Source organism: Piliocolobus tephrosceles, chromosome 2 (genome assembly GCF_002776525.5).
Source record: "Piliocolobus tephrosceles isolate RC106 chromosome 2, ASM277652v3, whole genome shotgun sequence".
Taxonomy (NCBI): domain Eukaryota; kingdom Metazoa; phylum Chordata; class Mammalia; order Primates; family Cercopithecidae; genus Piliocolobus; species Piliocolobus tephrosceles.
Window position 1 is genome coordinate 164,369,154 of NC_045435.1, and position 18,316 is coordinate 164,387,469.

Consider the following 18,316-nt stretch of genomic DNA (forward strand, 5'->3'; position numbering starts at 1 on the left):
TCTAGATGAGGTAACTGAGGCTCAGTGCTAATTATAAGATACATCAAGGCCTAAATCTTTTTACTGGATCTTGCTGCTACTTTTAGTTATAACCATTACTCAAAAGCCAAAGAAAGTGATCTCCCTTTTAGACGGAAGCTGCAGTGAGCCGAGATCGTACCATTGTACTCCAGCCTGAGCAACAAGAGCAAAACTCTGTCTCAGAAAAACCAACCAACAAACAAACACACAAACAAATAAGTTATCATTATAACTTTTTTTTTTTTTTTTTTGAGATGGAGTCTTGCTCTGTCGCCCAGGCTGGAGTGCAGTGGCCAGATCTCAGCTCACTGCAAGCTCCGCCTCCCGGGTTTACGCCATTCTCCAGCCTCAGCCTCCCGAGTAGCTGGGACTACAGGCACCCACCATCTCGCCCGGCTAGTTTTTTGTATTTTTTAGTAGAGACGGTGTTAGCCAGGATGGTCTCGATCTCCTGACCTCGTGATCCGCCCATCTCGGCCTCCCAAAGTGCTGGGATTACAGGCTTGAGCCACCGCGCCCAGCCATTATAACTTTTTTAAATAAGGCAAATGTATGACAGAATTTCATAGCTAGACTGTATGCAGTTCAAGTTTTTCATCTGGTCAAGAAACAGATAACATTTAGAAGTTCCTCAAGTCAGAGCCATTCATTCCCCTTCATTAGCTTGTTATATCTTGTCACCCTGTATTGATAAATCTATTTTTTACATTTTAGCAATCTTGTGATCAGTATTGTTTATTTCAGGTTCTGGGCCTTAACTAAAGTTTCAGTAAGATTACTATTATTGGCCAGGCATGGTAGCTCACACCTGTAATCTCAGCACTCTGGGAGGCCAAAGTGGGAAGTTCTCTTGAGCCTAGGAGTTCGAGGATGCAGTAAGCTATGACTGTGCCACTACACTCCAGCCTGGGCAACAGAGGCCCTTTCTCAAGAAGAAAAAGAAAAGAAAAAAGAAAAAAAGGAAAGAAGGGAAGGGGAAGGGGAAGGGAAAGGGAAGGGGAAGGGGAAGGGGAAGGGAAAAGGAAAGAAAAGAGAAAAGAAAAGAAAAGAAAAGAAAAAGATTACTATTATCTTAAAATGGCTGAGTGCTATCTCCCCAAAAAGGGAGCATCTACTCTTTGAAATGCACCAAAAATAATGAACACCAATTTATTGTAGACCTAAGTATGTCCAAAAATCACTATCAATAACTAGCACTGTCAGTATCATTACCAAACATTATTGAGGTTATGCTTCGTTATTTTCTGTTGCTAAAGAACTAATTTATTGCTTAATTCATTTAATAATGAGGAAAAGTTATGATTAAACTGTGGAACTGAGAAAAAGAATTAAATGCTTACATACTCCTGCATAGCTTCTCTTCCCTTTTACTAGAATACACATCTCAAGAGGTGTCCCTAAACTTTGCCTTGCCTGGTGTCCCTAGGGCCACAAGAGGACCTCGGTATATGGGGAAATAGAAGCAGTGATAACTAATGACCCTTATATATCTGTGATTCACTGTTTAATGCTGTGCATATTTAATAGTATCAGTGGTTTTTCAAGTGAAGAGAGCAGTAAAAACATAATGTTTATTATTACTATTATTATTTTTTGAGACGGAGTTTTGCTCTGTCGCCCAGGCTAGAGTACAGTGGTGTGATCTTGGCTCACTGCAACCTCCGCCTCCCAGGTTCAAATGATTCTCCTGCTTCAGGCTCCCAAGTAGCTGGGACTACAAGTACCCGCCACCATGCCCAGCTAATTTTCATAATTTTAGTAGAGGTGGGGTTTTACCATATTGGCCAGGCTGGTCTTGAACTCCTGACCTTGTGATCCGCCTGCCTCGGCCTCCCAAAGTGCTAGGATTACAGGCGTGAGCCACTGCACCTGGTCATAATGTTGTTTTTTTAACATTGTCACAAATTTCATATACCACATAACGTTATTTTGGATAGAAAAAGGAAAAATAATTTCCCACTTATTTTGAACTGACTTATTTGTTGCCCTTTGAATGATTTCCTCTGGCCTTTTTTTCTTTTTCAAACTCATTAACATCTATTTCAGAGGCTGAACAGCTTTAAGTATGTTCATTCATTTTCCTGTGTGTTTGTTATGGAAAAGGTTTAAGGGCTGGAAGGGGCAATTATAGAGATAAAAGTAGGATATTGGGTTTATCTACAGGTTTGCTTTACTCACACCATTCTTCTACTGCATTCAAAAATAAAAGAGAGGTGGTAGCAAGTAGGTAATAGTTACCTGTGTCATGTGACATGAGTGAGTTGTGACATTAGCTTATAAAAAAAAAAAATCAAGTGAGCTTAGCCATAGCAAATGGATTAATTTACTTTTTTTTTTTTTTTTTAAAGACAGTCTTGCTCTGTTGCCCAGGCTGGGGTGTAGTGGTGCAATCTCGGCTAACTGCAACCTCCACCTCCCGGGTTCAAGTGATTCTCTTGCCTCAGCCTCCTGAGTACCTGAGATTACAGGTGTGCATCGCCACACCTGGCTTTTTGTATTTTTAGTAGAGTTGGGGTTTCACCATGTTGGTCAGGCTGGTCTTGGACTCCTGACCTCGTGATCTGCCCGCCTCAGCCTCCCAAAGTGCTGGGATGACAGGCGTAAACCACCGCGCCCGGCTGCTTAATTTACTTTCTATGACAACTTCGTTTATTTGATGAAAGGAAAAAAACTGAAATGCTAGGAGGAAATACTTTTTTTTTTTTGAGATGAAGTTTTGCTCTTGTTGCCCAGGCTGGAGTGCAGTGGGGCGATCTCGGCTCACTGCGACCTCTGCCTCCCGGGTTCAAGAGATCATCTTGCCTCAGCCTCTCCCAAGTAGCTGGGATTACAGGAATGTGCCACCATGCCTGGCTAATTTTTTTGTATTTTTAGTAGAGCTAGGGTTTCTCCATGTTGGTCAGGCTGGTCTCGAACTCCTGAACTCAAGTGATCTGCCCGCCTCCACCTTCCAAAGTGCTGGGATTACATGCGTGAGCCACCATGCCCGGCCTTCGGAAATAAGTTTTATGTTTACCAGAAGACCACAAGTTGATTTAAGTTATACTTTGGGTTTCACTTTAATGTTTAGAGAGACCTGTTTCTATAAATGTTGACAGCCAGGTTGCTCCTGGGTGGAAATCTTTTATAAATATTTGGTTTGAGAGACAGTAGAGGAAAAGAAGTTCAGGACTTTAAAAAATAAAAGAACAGTGTTCATGGTACAGAGGTAAACAGGGAAAAAATATTCAGTTTCATTCTTTGCATCAGGCATCTAGAGATGGGAAAGTCCTACACACATGAGGGTGATCTTGCCCAGCACCATTCTTTCTGATAGGCAGATAACTGTAGGCATGCTGATAAACAGGTTTTTAAAAATAACATGCCAAAAAAATTAAGCTCCAAAATGTTCCACGGTTTTGAGGAAATTCCAGGAAGGCCCCAGCACAGGGTTTGGGGTGCGAGTTGCTAGGGGATACTGCAGATAAGTATGCAGGGATAGGGACAACAGAGAGGCAGCCGGGGGAAGAAGATGGCAGCACGGGAGTTCAAGGAGGAGGGTTTGGTAGAATTCTACAGGCAGAAGCATAGGAATAAACTGTCCATTTCAGCTTACTTTTTTTAAAGCTGCACAATATTCTCTTCAAACATAACATTATTATTAATTATATATAATATATATTATGTATATAAATATATTATATATACATCATATATAATATTATATATATAATTTTTTTTGTGTGTGTGTGTGTGTATATATCACCAGCCTAAGTTTTGGTATTTCTATAAATCTTACTGAATTAGACCCGGTGCAGTGGCTCATGTCTGTAATCTCATCACTTTGGGAGGCTGAGGCAGGTAGATCACAAGGTCAAGAATTCAAGACCAGCCTGGCCAAGATTGTGAAACCGCGTCTCTACTAAAAATACGAAAAAATTTGCCAGGCATGGTGGTGGGCACCTGTAATCCCAGCTACTTGGGAGGCTGAGGCAGAGAATGGCTTGAACCCAGGAGGCAGAGGTTACAGTGAGCCAAGATCGCACCACCGCATTCCAGCCTGGTGAAAGAGCGAGACTCAGTCTCAAAAAACAACAACAACAAAAATCTTACTGAATTATGTCATGCCATTCTGTCATTTACTGATAAGTATTACAGGCAGATTTGATTACTGTACTTGAAGCACCTAAAATTTAACTAGCTTCACTAGTGGATATTCCAAATTCGGGTTAAAATTAACAAACACAAAAAGACACTTGACAGTTCATGTTTGGAGAGGCCTGAGTGTCAGCGGTGAACTGCTGCCTGGTGTAAGTCATACACAGGGCAGGGAAGCTGCTGTGGAGCTGAGATGATGGCAACAGATGGGACCATCTTAAGGCAAAGCACGTGGATGGCAACAAGCTAGGAGGTAAGAGAGGCTGCTCTGGTGTGGGCTCACCACACACTACTCAGAGGCACCACAATTAGAAAACACACTGACTCCAAAAGGCAGGAAGTGGAGAAACAGGGAAGGTAATGAAAACATCTTGCCATCTTTACCTGTAGAAGAAGTTCCTGCAACTGGGCCCGCTTCTGCTTTATCCGTTCTATCCGCCTCTGCTTCTCTATCTTTAAAACATTGGTTACAAAATAATATGAACACAGGTAGAGTATAAAGTATCATTCACTTTCCAGGTCCCTATTCTGAGATAACCATTTTCCCTAGAGAAACTCAACCCATTTTAACAATATGAATAAAGACAAATCATATCTTTGTAGGGGGCAGGGGTTGGAGTGAACAAGTAGGCACAACATCAGATCTGTGGCAACTGTCATCAAAAATGAAATCATATACTTAATGAATACTTGTTAGCAGTACTTGTTGCAATTATTATTCAAGTTCTAATCAAAGTAATAGTACCACTTAGTTTATACTTACTCTATCTGCCAACACAAAAGTAAGCATTTTACACACATTATCTTAATTCATCTTCACAAAAACCTTATGAGTTAAGTCCTGTTGTTATCCACTTTGCAGAGAAGGAAATGGAGGCATAGAGGGCTTGAGTAACTACCCAATGTCACGCAGCTAGTGAATGGCAAGAGTCAAGATTTGAACCTAAACCCTCTGGCTACAGGGACTCTATTATTAATTACTTTGTTATATTACTCCTCTGAGAATAAGGCAAGATCTTATTTACAATTTCAGTGTAGCTGACTCTCCAATGAGGACAGCTGATCATACAGATATCTCACACATCATGGTAGGCTGGGCGTAGTGGCTCACACCTGTAATCCCAGCACTTTGGGAGGCCAAGGTGGGAGAATCACTTGAGATCAGGAGTTTGAGACCAGCCTGGCCAACATGGCGAAATCCCATCTCTACAAAAAATACAAAAGCCGTATGTAGCGGTGCGTGCAGGTAGTCCCAGCTAATTGGGAGGCTGAGACACAAGAATTGCTTGAACTCGGGAGGTGGAGGTTGCAGTGAGCCGAGATCACGCCACTGTACTCTAGCCTGGGCAACAAAGCAAGACCCTGTCTCAAAAAAAAAAAAAAAAACTCACTTATTGGACAAATTTTCCAGCTTCCAACTTGGGAGGCTGAGGCAGGAGAACTGCTTGAACCCGGGAGGTGGAGGTTGCAGGAGCTGACAAAGATCACGCCATTGAACTCCAGCCTGGGTGACAGAGCAAAATTCCAACTCAAAACAAAAAAAAAAAAAAAGAAAGAAAATTTACAGGAGCCCACTGGTTTGGACTGAGCTCCTGCACTAGGCCCAACAGACCAAACTAAAAGGGAGTCACTCATGCTGAAGTTCCATGCCACCAGGCCAAAACTCAGTTGTTTATCTGACCTAGGATATCAGGAGAGAAAGAGAATAGTAAACTACCCAAACAGGCCAGTTGCAGCTGGCATAAGAGAGTCTTCTCTGTTTTACCCTTATAAGGAAAGTGACATTGAAATGTCCAATCTGCTTTTTGTTCTGTTTCTGCGTCTATCTGCCTTTGCTGCTTCTCTATCTTTAAAACACTGAATAATGTTCAACCTCTTCTGCTCAGCTTATAGGAACACTCATTCTACTTACTAGTGAGGTGTTGCCAGATTCTAGAATCACAAATAAAAGACAATTAAGATCTTTAAATTTGTTACAGTTTTGTCTTTCGATCATCAAATAAGACATTTTTCTTGTCTGCTTCAGCAGATTATCTCTTACTTGCTCCGCATCCAGTCTAGTTTACACTAGTGAGTTTCCATTCATGGTTCCTCTAATGTACCACGTTTTACTTTTAAATTACTTAAGATTCACTGTAAAATCTGTGTGGCATTCTACATTGGAAAAGATGTTGTAGGAGCATCCCTTTATCAGAAGGTCTGACAAGCAAGGCCCCTTACCTGTCCCTCATCCAACTAGGTTAAGCCACACTGATTCTACCTCTATAACACCTCTCCAATCTCATGGCCACTGCTATAACTCAGACCATCTCTAATCCCCCTCCTCCATTCCATTTCCTTCCCTACCTGTTAATTTTACTTCCAACCCACTGGCAGAGTGATCCTTCAAAAAACATCCTATCAACCCTTCTCTTTGTGATTTATCAACTGCTTCCCTTTGTTTACAGGATCAGGTCCCCACTGCTTAACACTTAGATATCTATCCGCCTTTCTGAATGCCTGTTCCCTAGCCACACCCAGCTCCAGGCAAGCTTTCTCATGCCTGTCTCAGCCCATGCAGCGCCTCTGCCTGGAAGGCCCTCCCCATCCGTATCCACTTGGCAAACTACTCCCACCTCATGCCTGAGCTCTGTGATTATCTCCTTGGTAAAGCCCTCCCCCACCCCTCTTTGCAGAGAACCTGCACATTTCTTTCATAGGAGTAATCACATTTTTAGTTAACTCTTTTACATTTCTCTTCTCCCCAATTAGAATGACAGTTCCTTGGGTTCAGAGATTTGCCTTGTATAACCTATGATTAAGCACAAGGTAGATGTGAACAGGTTTTCTTGCTTAATAAGTCTTTGGTATAAGCTCAATATTACTCATGAAAATGATGCTCAAATTCCACTCTATCAGAAGGAAGAAAAACGAGAAAAGGAGGATATTTCCATTGTAGCATATGAAAAATATTGTATAGCTTCTGATGAATATCTGGTTTCTCTCTCTATCCATAAGTATAATAATACCAAATAACTGAATTGCTGGGGAGAAAAAAGACTGAGAAAAACAGGAAACCAATCTTAATTATCTCCCAAAGCTATATATATATATACACACACACACACATATATATATATATTTTTAAAGATGGAGTCTTGCTCTTGTCACCTAGACTGGAGTGCAATGGCGTCATCTCGGTTCACTGTAACCTCTGCCTCCTGGGTTCAAACGATTCTCCTGCCTCAGCCTTCCCAGTAGTTGGGATCACAGGCGTCCGCCACTGGCTAATTTTTGTATTTTTAATAGAGATGGGATTTCACCATTTTGGCCAGGCTGGTCTCGAACTCCTGACCTCAGGTGATCCACCCACCTTAGCCTCCCAAAGTGCTGGGATTATAGGTGTGAGCCACTGCGCCTGGCCCAAAAACCATATTTAACCTCAGTTTATTCCATTTATGGCCATGGTAGTAAAATTATGTCACGTCAATTTAGAAACAGTATGTCAGGGAACATGCTCATGTAGAAAGAATTTTCTATAATGCTTAAAGTTAACAGAACTTAAAATGCTTCTGCATACATAATTCCAAAATTCTATTCATTTTGGTAAAGACACAAATGAAACACTATTCATTCTGTTGCTACTATTTCTATTTTTTTTTTTTTTTTTTTTTTTTTTTTTCTTTTGAGACGGAGTCTTGCTCTGTCGCCCGAGCTGGAGTGCAGTGGCCAGATCTCAGCTCACTGCAAGCTCCGCCTCCCGGGTTTACGCCATTCTCCTGCCTCAGCCTCCAGAGTAGCTGGGACTACAGGCGCCCGCCACCTCGCCCGGCTAGTTTTTTGTATTTTTAGTAGAGACGGGGTTTCACCGTGTTAGCCAGGATGGTCTCGATCTCCTGACCTCGTGATCCGCCCGTCTCGGCCTCCCAAAGTGCTGGGATTACAGGCTTGAGCCACCGCGCCCGGCCATGTTGCTACTATTTCTAAAGTCAAATGTAAAAGTCTGACTTTCACAGCTATATTCAGAATATTGTGTAACCAATAAAGGAAATAAACACACAGTTTGATCCTTTTTTTTGGGATACATACAGCAAGCATCTTATCAAATAAGATACCATTTCACCAAAAGTTTATTAGTAGAGTGTTCAGAATTAACTTAGAATGAAATAAAAATCTTCCCTAAGAAACAGTACAATGAAACTGTTATTTAACTTTTATCCCTCAGTTTCATCATTTACAAATTAAACTGTAGACTATACCTACAAGGCACCTTCCAATTCTAAAATTCTACAGTCTGTTAAAAAATGACATAGTATACATGAAAAATTGGAAATATTTGATATTACAATTACATTTTTAAATTAAAATGTCTCTGATGTAAAATAATACAAAAAGCTATTCATAAACAGATTTTCTCACTTACCTCCAGATTCTGACATTCCTGAGCAGAATTGGTAGGCAGGCCAATCCACTTGATTTCTTTTTTTTCCTTTGAAATTATGTTCATTGCCATTAGCACATTTAAAGCATCATAAACTCTTCGCCTAATGTTTTTCTGATCGTAAGCCTGCTAAAAAACATTTTCATTGAGTGATAATTAAGGGTTAAGATACAGTCACATGATATTAATATATCAAATTAATATTACGTCTTCAAAGTGCTGGAAGGATTCTATTTTTTATTTAGCAAACTGACAAAGACATCCAAAAGAATTCTATATTCCGTGAAAATATCCTTCAAAATTAAAGATGAAATAAAAATACTTTCAAACAATATAAAACAAAATAATCTTTTTTTTTTTTTTTGAGACGGAGTCTCCCTCTGTCGTCCAAGCTGGAGTGCAGTGGCCGGATCTCAGCTCACTGCAAGCTCCGCCTCCCAGGTTCACGCCATTCTCCGGCCTCAGCCTCCCGAGTGGCTGGGACTACAGGCGCCCGCCACCTCACCCGGCTAGTTTTTTGTATTTTTTAGTAGAGACGGGGTTTCACCGTGTTCGCCAGGATGATCTTGATCTCCTGACCTCGTGATCCGCCCATCTCGGCCTCCCAAAGTGCTGGGATTACAGGCTTGAGCCACCGCGCCCAGCCACAAAATAATCTTAAAAATAAAGATCATGTTACCTGCAGATCTACACTGAAATATACCAAAGGGATTTCTTCAGGTAGAAGAAATATCATCTAAGATGGGAGCTTAGAGATGTAGGATAGAATGAAGACCAACCCAAAAGGTAAATATGTGGGTAAATCTCAATTTTCACTGTATAAAACAATAATGTCTTATGGAGGCTAGAATACAGAACTTAATTAATATACATGACAATAAATAGTATATATATTAACAGAAAAACGTATTGGAGGTAAAACGTTCTAAGCCCTTGCATTATCTGGCAGGATTTTAGACGTAAAAAAATCAAGGACATTTATTCAAGTTCTGGGTAAAACTGTGCTTCTCAAAATGTGTTCCTTGACCACTGCTGATCTGCAAACTGTCTCCAATCTACAATGAGATTAGGAACTTGCACCAAAATATAATCCTCTATATGACAATGGACACTGTTCAGTTCAGTTGACCATTTTTCTTCTTCTTTTTTTTTTTTGAGACAGCGTCTCGCTCTGTCGCCTGGGCTGGAGTACAGTGGCGCAATCTCAGCTCACTGCAACCTCCACCTCCCAGGTTCAAGTGACTCTTCTGTCTCAGCCTCCCAAGTAGCTGAGACTACAGGCGTGTGCCGCCACACCCAGCTAATTTTTGTATTTTTAGTAGAGACGGGGTTTCACCATATTGGCCAGGCCGATCTCAAATTCCTGACCTTGTGATCTGCCTGCCTCGACCTCCCAAAGTGCTGGGATTATAGGCGTGAGTCACCACACCCGGACTTCTTCTATTTTTTTGATAGAAAGACTTACTCAATGAAGGAAACCATGTTGGTTTACATTGTGGAACAAGGTCCTCAGGAAATGCAATGATAATAAAGGATGGTGGAGAACACTGAATCCACCTAAATATAAAACTAGATCTAAATAAGTGGGGGATTGAAGTTATAGAACTGAATGTAAATATTAGAAATCTCGACAATAGGCCGGGAGTGGTGGCTCATGCTTGTAATCCCACCACTTTGAGAGGCCGAGGCGGGCAGATCACCTAAGGTCAGGAGTTCAAGACCAGTCTGGCCAACATGGCAAAACCCCATCTCTACTAAAAAATACAAAACTAAGCTGGGCGTGGTGGCACATGCCTGTGATCCCAGCTACCTCAGAGGCTGAGGCAGGAAAATCTCTTGAGTCCGGGAGACGGAGGTTGCAGTGAGTCAAGATTGTGCCACTGCACTCCAGTCTGGGTGACAAAGCTAGACTCTTGTCTCAAAAAAAAAAAGAAATGTTGACCCTGCAGAAACAATGATACTGTAACAACAAGTCCTGGGAGGAGGCAATGTGGTAGGTATGCCAGTTTCCTCTTTTTGATATTGGAAGGGATATGGATGTTATTCAAAGCAGATTAAATAAGAACAAAGGGTTCAGCACAATATTTATTTAAAGTAATAAAAATAACTATAATAATAATAATGTTATTATTATTATTTTTCCGAGACAGAGTCTTGCTCTCTTGCCCAGGCTGTAGTGCAGTGGTGAGATCTTGGTTCACTGCAACCTCCGCCTCCCAGGTTCAAGCAATTCTCCTGCCTCAGCCTTCTGAGTAGCTGGGATTACAGGAACATGCCACCATGCCTGGCTATTTTTTTGTATTTTTAGTAGAAACAGGGTTTCACAGTGTTAGCCAGGATAGTGTCAATCTCCTGACCTCGTGATCTGCCCACCTCAGCCTCCCAAAGTGCTGGGATTACAGGCATGAGCCACCATGCCAAATATTTTTTAAATGTTAAAACAAAAAAACGCAACTAAGGCCGGGCGCAGTGGCTCACGCCTGTAATCCCAGCACTTTGGAAGGCCGAGGCAGGTGGATCACCTGAGGTCAGGAGTTTGAGACCAGCCTAGCCAACATGGTGAAACCCTGTCTCTACTAAAAATACAAAAATTAGCTGCGAACGGTGGTGTGCGCCTGTAATCCCAGCTACGCGGGAGGCTGAGGCACAAGAAGAGCTTGAACCTGGGAGGCAGAGGTTGCAGTGAGCCAAGATCGCACCACTGAACTCCAGCCTGGGCGACAGAGCGAGGCTCCATCTAAAAAAAAAAGAATTCCCTCCAAACTAAAACTCAGCAACAACAAAAAATCCCCCAAAATAAAGGATGAAACCCTCAAGTATAATTGTTCATCTAGCTTACCTGATTCCTCAAATCTATAACAAAGATAACACAAAGAGGTACCATCATCCATCAAAATCAATGTCAGGTTCATGATCTACCTACCGAATCAGCAGCCAAATGGTTATTTGAATTGGTGAACTCTGACACCAGCTCATCAGCAACTTCATTGTATGATGTTGTACCTTTTCGCTGAACTTTCTCACACACTTTCATTGAAAAGTGTCTCAAGCCTTTCCCATTTTTATCTCCTTTTTTGCTTCGTTTACTAGAAGGGAAAAAAGTTTTTTTACTCCATTGTACATATTAGAGACTTCCTGTACAAATCTCTGTAAGATAATTCAAGAAGACAGTAATTTAAGTTTTACTTCAGGTGTCAAAAATTTAAATTGAATAGAGATGAGAAAATGTTTATTTAAACTTACTTTTTGCCTTAAAGGCCTAATAAAGTATGAAGTTAGAGTGTTTTTCTATGAACATCATTTATTTATTCAACAAATATTTATTGACCAGTTACTATTCTATGCCAGATACTGTTATTGACACTGAGAATAAGTCAGTGAAAAAACACAAAAACTTTGCCCTTGTACAGCTAACATACTTATCTTTTCATATTCTATGTAAATTATAGGTTTTTTACTGAAATTAAAACTACAGTCATTTGCCACAGAAGGACATTTCAGTCAATGATGGGCCGCATATACAACAGTAGTCCAATATGATTACAATGGAACTGAAAAATTCTCATTGCCTAGTGAGGTAGTAACTATCATAATGCCATAGCATAATGCATTACTCACATGTTTGTGGTGATGCTGGCAAACAAACCTACTGCTCTGCCAGTCCTATAAAAGTCTAGCACATGCAATTATGGACAGTACATAATACTTGATAATGATAATAAATGACTATGTTACTGGTTTCTGTATTTACTAAACTATACTTTTCATCATTTTAGAGCACACTTCTTCAAATTATAAATTAAAGTTAACTGTAAAAAGCCTCAGGCAATCCTTCAGGAGGTATCCAGAAGAATGCATTGTTATCACCGGAGATGACAGCTCCATGTGTGTTACTGCCCCTAAAGACCTTCCAGTGGGACAAGATGTGGAGGTAGGGGACAGTGATATTGATTATCTTGACCCCCCTGTAGGCCTAGGATAGTATGTCTCAGTTTTCTTTTCTTTTTTGGAGACAGAGTCTCGCCCTATCCCCTAGGCTGGAGTGCAGTGGCGTGATCTCTGCTCACTGCAACCTCTGCATCCCAAGTTCAAGAGATTCTCCTGCCTCAGCCTCCGAAGTAGCTGGGATTACTGGTGTGCGCCACCACACCTGGCTAATTTTTGTATTTTTAGTATAGACAGGGTTTCATCATGTTGGCCAAGCTGTTCTAGAACTCCTGACCTCAGGTGATCCACCCGCCTTGGCCCCCCAAAGTGCTGGGATTACAGGCGTGAGCCACTGCGCCTGGCCCGTCTCAGTTTTCTGTTTTGGGGGGTTTCTTTGGATTCAGGGTCTCACGCTTGCCTGGGCTAGAGTGCAGTGGTGCCATCGTGGCTCACTGCAGCCTAAACCTCCTGTACTCAGGTGATCCTTCCATCTCAACCTTCCAAGTAGTTAGAATTATAGGTGCATGTCACCATGCCTGGCTAATTTCTTTTCTTTTTTTGTAGAGACAGGGTCTCATTATGTTGCCCAGGCTGCTCTTGAACTCCTGACCTCAAGTGATCCCTCCCATCTCAGCCTCCCAAAGTGTTGGGTTATAAGTGTGAGCCACCCTGCCCAGCCACATCTCAGTGTTCAACAAAAAAGTTTCAAAAGTAAAAAAAAAAAAAAGTAAGGATATAAAGAAAATATTTTTGTACAGCTGTACAATGTGTAATGATTAATCAGGGTAACTGAGGTATCCATCATCTCGAGCCTTTATTGTTTCTTTGTATTAGGAACATTCCAATTCCTTTCCTCTAGTTACTTAAAATATACAATCAATTGTTGTTAACTACAGCATCCTATTGTACTACCAAATACTAGATATTATTCATTCTATCTAAGTGTATTTTTCGGCCCATTAATATTTTTTTTTTTTTTTTTTGAGAAAGAGTCTCACTCTATCCCCTAGGCTGGAGTGCAGTGGTGCGACCTCAGCTCACTGAGAATCCCGGCTTCAAGGGATTCTCCTGCCACAGCCTCCTGAGTAGCTGGCATTACAAGTGCCTACCCCTATGACTGGTTAATTTTTGTAGTTTTAGTAGAGATGGGGTTTCACCATGTTGGTCAGGCTGGTCTCAAACTCCTGACCTCAAGTGATCCATCCGCCTTGGCCTCCCAAAGTCCTGGGATTACAAGTGTGAGCCACTGCTCCCGGACAATATTGTTTGCATTTTAAGTCAAGTGTTATTACAAGATTAAAACAGTTTGAGAACATTAAAAAGTTTATGAAGTAAAAAAGTTATAGTAAGCTAAGGTTAACTTATTATTGAAGAAGAAAAAATCTTTTTACAATAAATTAGTGTAGCATAAGTATACAGTGATTATAAAAGTCTAAAGTAGTGTGCAGTAAAGTCCTAGGCCTTCACATTCACTCACCACTCACTGACTCACCCACAGCAACTTCCAGTCCTGCAAGCTCCATTCATGAAAAGTGCCCTATAAAGGTGTATCATTAAAAAAATCTTTTACAAGGTATTTTTACTCTACCTTTTCTATGTTTAGGTATGTTTAAATACACAAATACTTATCACTGTGTTACAATTACTTATAGTATTCAAACCAGTAACATGCTGTGCAGGTTTGCAGCCTAGGGGCAATAGCTATACCACCCTGGGTTTGGGTAAGTACACTTGATGATGTTCACACAGCAATGAAATTGCCTAATGAAGCATTTCTCAGAACATATCGCCTCACTGAGTGATGTGGGACTGCGAATATATTTATTGATAAATAATTTACATGTTCTATGTTACGTACATAGAAACAGATACTAAATATGCAGTTTTAAAAGGAATATGAGAAAAGGGTATCTACTTTCTTTTTCCTACATTCCCAAAGAATTGTGTATGCATCCCTTGTGACAGTATAGGATGGTATAGGTATCTTACCTCACAGACTACTTATTTGAAATAATGTGAAATCACTAAAATATACTGAAAGGTATTAAGTAGGGGAGTAGAATGGTGAGATTTTCAGTTAGGCAGACATTCTCACTGTAAAGCAGAAGATTTTGGGATCAGAATTAATAACAGTAGAAGTGAAATTTATGAGGCACAAGCAGAGATAGCAAGACCAATTGAGAGGGTACTGCAATAGTCCAGGTAAGAGAATATGAATCCCCAAACTGAGGTAGTAGTAGGGCAGGAGACAAAAAGATGGATTTACAAAATTTAAAAGACAAAAATCAATAAAATTGTCTGAAGTGGAGGGTAAGGAAGAGAGGAATAGTACAATGACCTCTAGAAAGAAGGGTAATTTACTGAGATCAAAGAGATGAATTAAATTTATGAATTGCATTTTAAACCTCCTAATTAGCACTGTCTAATACCCCTAGGCACAACTCACATGTGGCTACTGAGTACTTGAAATGTGGGAAGGGTGAATTGAGATGTGTCGTAAGTTTAACACACTGGATTTTAAATACTTAATATAAGGAATGAATGTAAAACACCTCACTAGTGATTTTTATATTTAATTACACACTGAAATACAATATTTTAAATATACTGGATTAAATTAAAAATATTAAAATTAACTTCAAATATTTATTTTCTTTGAAAATTTCTATTGGGCAGCAATAATGTTGTGTATGGGATTATATAGCTATGTTAAAGGCAGCAATAAGATAAGGTGATTTCAGGCAATTACTTGGCTAATTGGCTCTCTATAGTCATAACCTGGATAATATTTGTAGTCATATCTGGATAATATTTAAAGGAAGAAACTAAACATAGTCCTTAAGTAGGAACAACTACAATTTTAAAAACTATTATGAAATGGTGATGGCTATACTCTTGAAAAGTAGATACAAGCCTACATGTGAGAGTTTTATAAAATCAGTTCAGTGCATAAATTAATAATAAACTTGAAGAAAACTTAAATATCAACATTAGTAAACTATCAGATACATATTTTAAGCAGTTTACTCCATTTAACTCTGATCCACAGTCCTTCATCTGAAAAATGCAGAATACCCGTCTCATAAGTTGTGAGGATGAAATGCATATAACATATGGTACACTACAAGTGATTTTATCCCCTTCATGAGCTGCCAGAATTTTCATAAGCAATATAAAACCAAAGGGCACTATTCAACAATGGCTGAATCAATAAATTAAGCTTATTATTAGAAGGTTAATAGAATATCATGCCAAAACTCAATTAACATCAACATTAAAATTCAACAAAGGAGGTTAGAAGAGTCAACACCTGCCATACACAGATGAGAGATTTGGTCCTGCAACTAATCCAGTAAGCCACTTTGAAAGTTAAGCAAAAGATGTCTCTAGTTAAAGAACACTAAAAGGCAAAAGGCTATATAAAGAACTACAACAACAAAAAACCAAACAACTCAATTTGAAAATGGGCAAAGGGCCAGGTGCAGTGGCTCATGCCTGTAATCCCAGCACTTTGGGAGGCCAAGGCAAGTGGATCACTTGAGGTCAGGAGTTTGTGACCAGCCTGGCCAACATGGTGAAACCCCATCTCCACAAAAAAAAAAAAAAAAAAAAAAAAAAATTAGCTGGGCATGGTGGTACACATCTGTAATCCCAGCTACACAGGAGGCTGCGGCATGAGAATCACTTGCACCTGGGAGGCGGAGGTAGCAGTCCATGCCACTGCACTCCAGCCTGGGAGTGAGACTCTGTCTCAAGAAGAAAAAAAAAAAGGCCAAAAGACTTAATAGTCATTTATCCAAAGAAGACATACAAATGGCCAAAAAGTACATGAAAAGATGCTCAACATCACTCATCATTAGAGAAATGTAAATCAAAACAAAAATGAGATGCCACTTCGTAACCATTAGAATGGCTATTAAAAAACCAAAAACTGAAAATGAGAAAGTGTTGGAGAGGATGTAGAGAAACTGCATCCATTATGCACTGCTGGTGGAAATACAAAATGATACAGCCACTGTGGAAAACAATACAGCAATTTCTCAAAAAAGGAAACATAGAATTACCATATGATCCAGTAATTCCACTTCTGGGTATATACCCAGATGAATCTGAAAGCAGGAACTCAACAGATATTTGTACACCCATGTTCATAGCACCATTATTCACAAGAGTTAAAATGTGGAAGCAACCCAACTGCCCACCAATGGATAAACAGATAAAATGTGGTATTTACATATAATGAAATACATTCAGCCTTAAAAAGGAATAAAATTCTAATATATGCTACACTACAGATGAACCATGAAGACATAAGTGACATAAGCCAGACATAAGAAGATAAATATTGCCTGGGCATGGTGGCTCACACCTGTAATCTCAGCACTTTGGGAGGCCGAGGCAGGCGGATCACAAGGTCAAGAGATCAAGACCATCCTGGCCAATGTGGTGAAACCCCGTTTACCAAAAATACAAAAATTAGCTGGCGTCGTCGTGCGTGCCTGTAGTCTCAGCTACTTGGGAGGCTGAGGCAGGAGAATCACTTGAACCTGGGAGGTGGAGGTTGTAGTGAGCCAAGATCATGCCACTGTACAGGCCTGGTGACAGAGCCAGGCTCCGTCTCAAAAAAAAAAAGATATTGTATGATTCCACTTATATGAAATCAAATTATAGTCAAAATCATAGTCCGAAAGAAGAACAGAGGGACTATGGGAGAGTGGGAAATGTAGTGTTGTTGCTTCATGGGGACAGAGTTTCAATACAGGATGATGAAAAAGTTCTGGAGATGGATAGTGGTGACAGTTGCCCAATAATTTATTATTTCTCCATAGTTCTTTTGCTTTTGAACTGACTTGTTTAGCTGTCTTTTATGCTTAAGTTTTGATTTCATGGCTTCATTAGCCAGTATATTTCTGCAAATAAGATGCTGTAGTTTATGCATTATGTTACGTATTTCATCATCAATTATGGCTACAAAACCAAATTCAATATGAGAGGGGGTCATGTTTCTGAGCAAAACTAATACAAACTCTATTGTATTCATTTTACTGTTCTTTTTTCTTTTTTTTTTTTTTTACATTGCTCCTTGTGGAGCAGGACTACCCCATAGGTAATGTGCCCAGAGTAGCCTGTTCTTCATTTTTTTTTTGAGACGGAGTCTCGCTGTGTCGCCCGGGCGGAAGTGCAGTGGCCGGATCTCAGCTCACTGCAAGCTCCGCCTCCCGGGTTTACCCCATTCTCCTGCCTCAGCCTCCTGAGTAGCTGCGACTACAGGCGCCCGCCATCTCGCCCGGCTGGTTTTTTGTATTTTTTAGTAGAGACGGGGTTTCACCGTGTAGGCCAGGATGGTCTCGATCTCCTGACCTCGTGATCCGCCCGTCTCGGCCTCCCAAAGTGCTGGGATTACAGGTTTGAGCACCGGGCCCGGCCCCTTCATTCTTTAAATTACTTCCATTGTCACATTTGGTTAACTACTACTGCTGCCACCTTCAGAAAAGGTATGCTTTTTCTTGAAAAAAATAGTTCAGGATGCTTATTTCACCATTAGAAAATGAGGATTAAAATAAAAGTTTACTTTTTTAATTTAGCTAATAATTTTAAATAATAAACCCAGGCTTGTTTGAAAAATTAAAATAAGTGTAAAAATGTTATAAAAATAAATGTCAAAAATCCCTATTCTGGCCAAGCACAGTGGCTCATGCCTATCTAAGCAGTTTGGGAAGCCGAGACAGGCAGATCGCCTGAGCCCAGCAGTTCAAGACCAGCCTGGGCAACAGTGAGACCTCATCTCTACCAAAAATGTAAAAATTAGCC

The 18,316-nt window shown here is 40.3% G+C and overlaps 1 protein-coding gene across 14 annotated transcripts in view; it reads right to left on the reverse strand.

Annotated features, from left to right (window-relative positions):
• TFDP2 (transcription factor Dp-2) overlaps positions 1-18,316 on the reverse strand; it is a 197,850-nt gene that overhangs the window by 12,472 nt on the left and 167,062 nt on the right. For 7 of the 14 annotated variants that reach the window (XM_026454189.1, XM_026454187.1, XM_023192108.3 and 4 more), the window contains 3 exons: positions 11,502-11,664; positions 8,561-8,704; positions 4,543-4,611 (listed from right to left, as the gene is read on the reverse strand). In XM_026454189.1, coding sequence (XP_026309974.1) covers positions 4,543-4,611; positions 8,561-8,704; positions 11,502-11,664 — 376 coding nt within the window. Of the gene's footprint in view, positions 1-4,542; positions 4,612-8,560; positions 8,708-11,501; positions 11,665-13,997; positions 14,043-18,316 lie in introns of all 14 variants that reach the window. The other 7 variants (XM_026454184.1, XM_023192105.3, XM_023192110.1 and 4 more) reach the window with 4 other exon arrangements.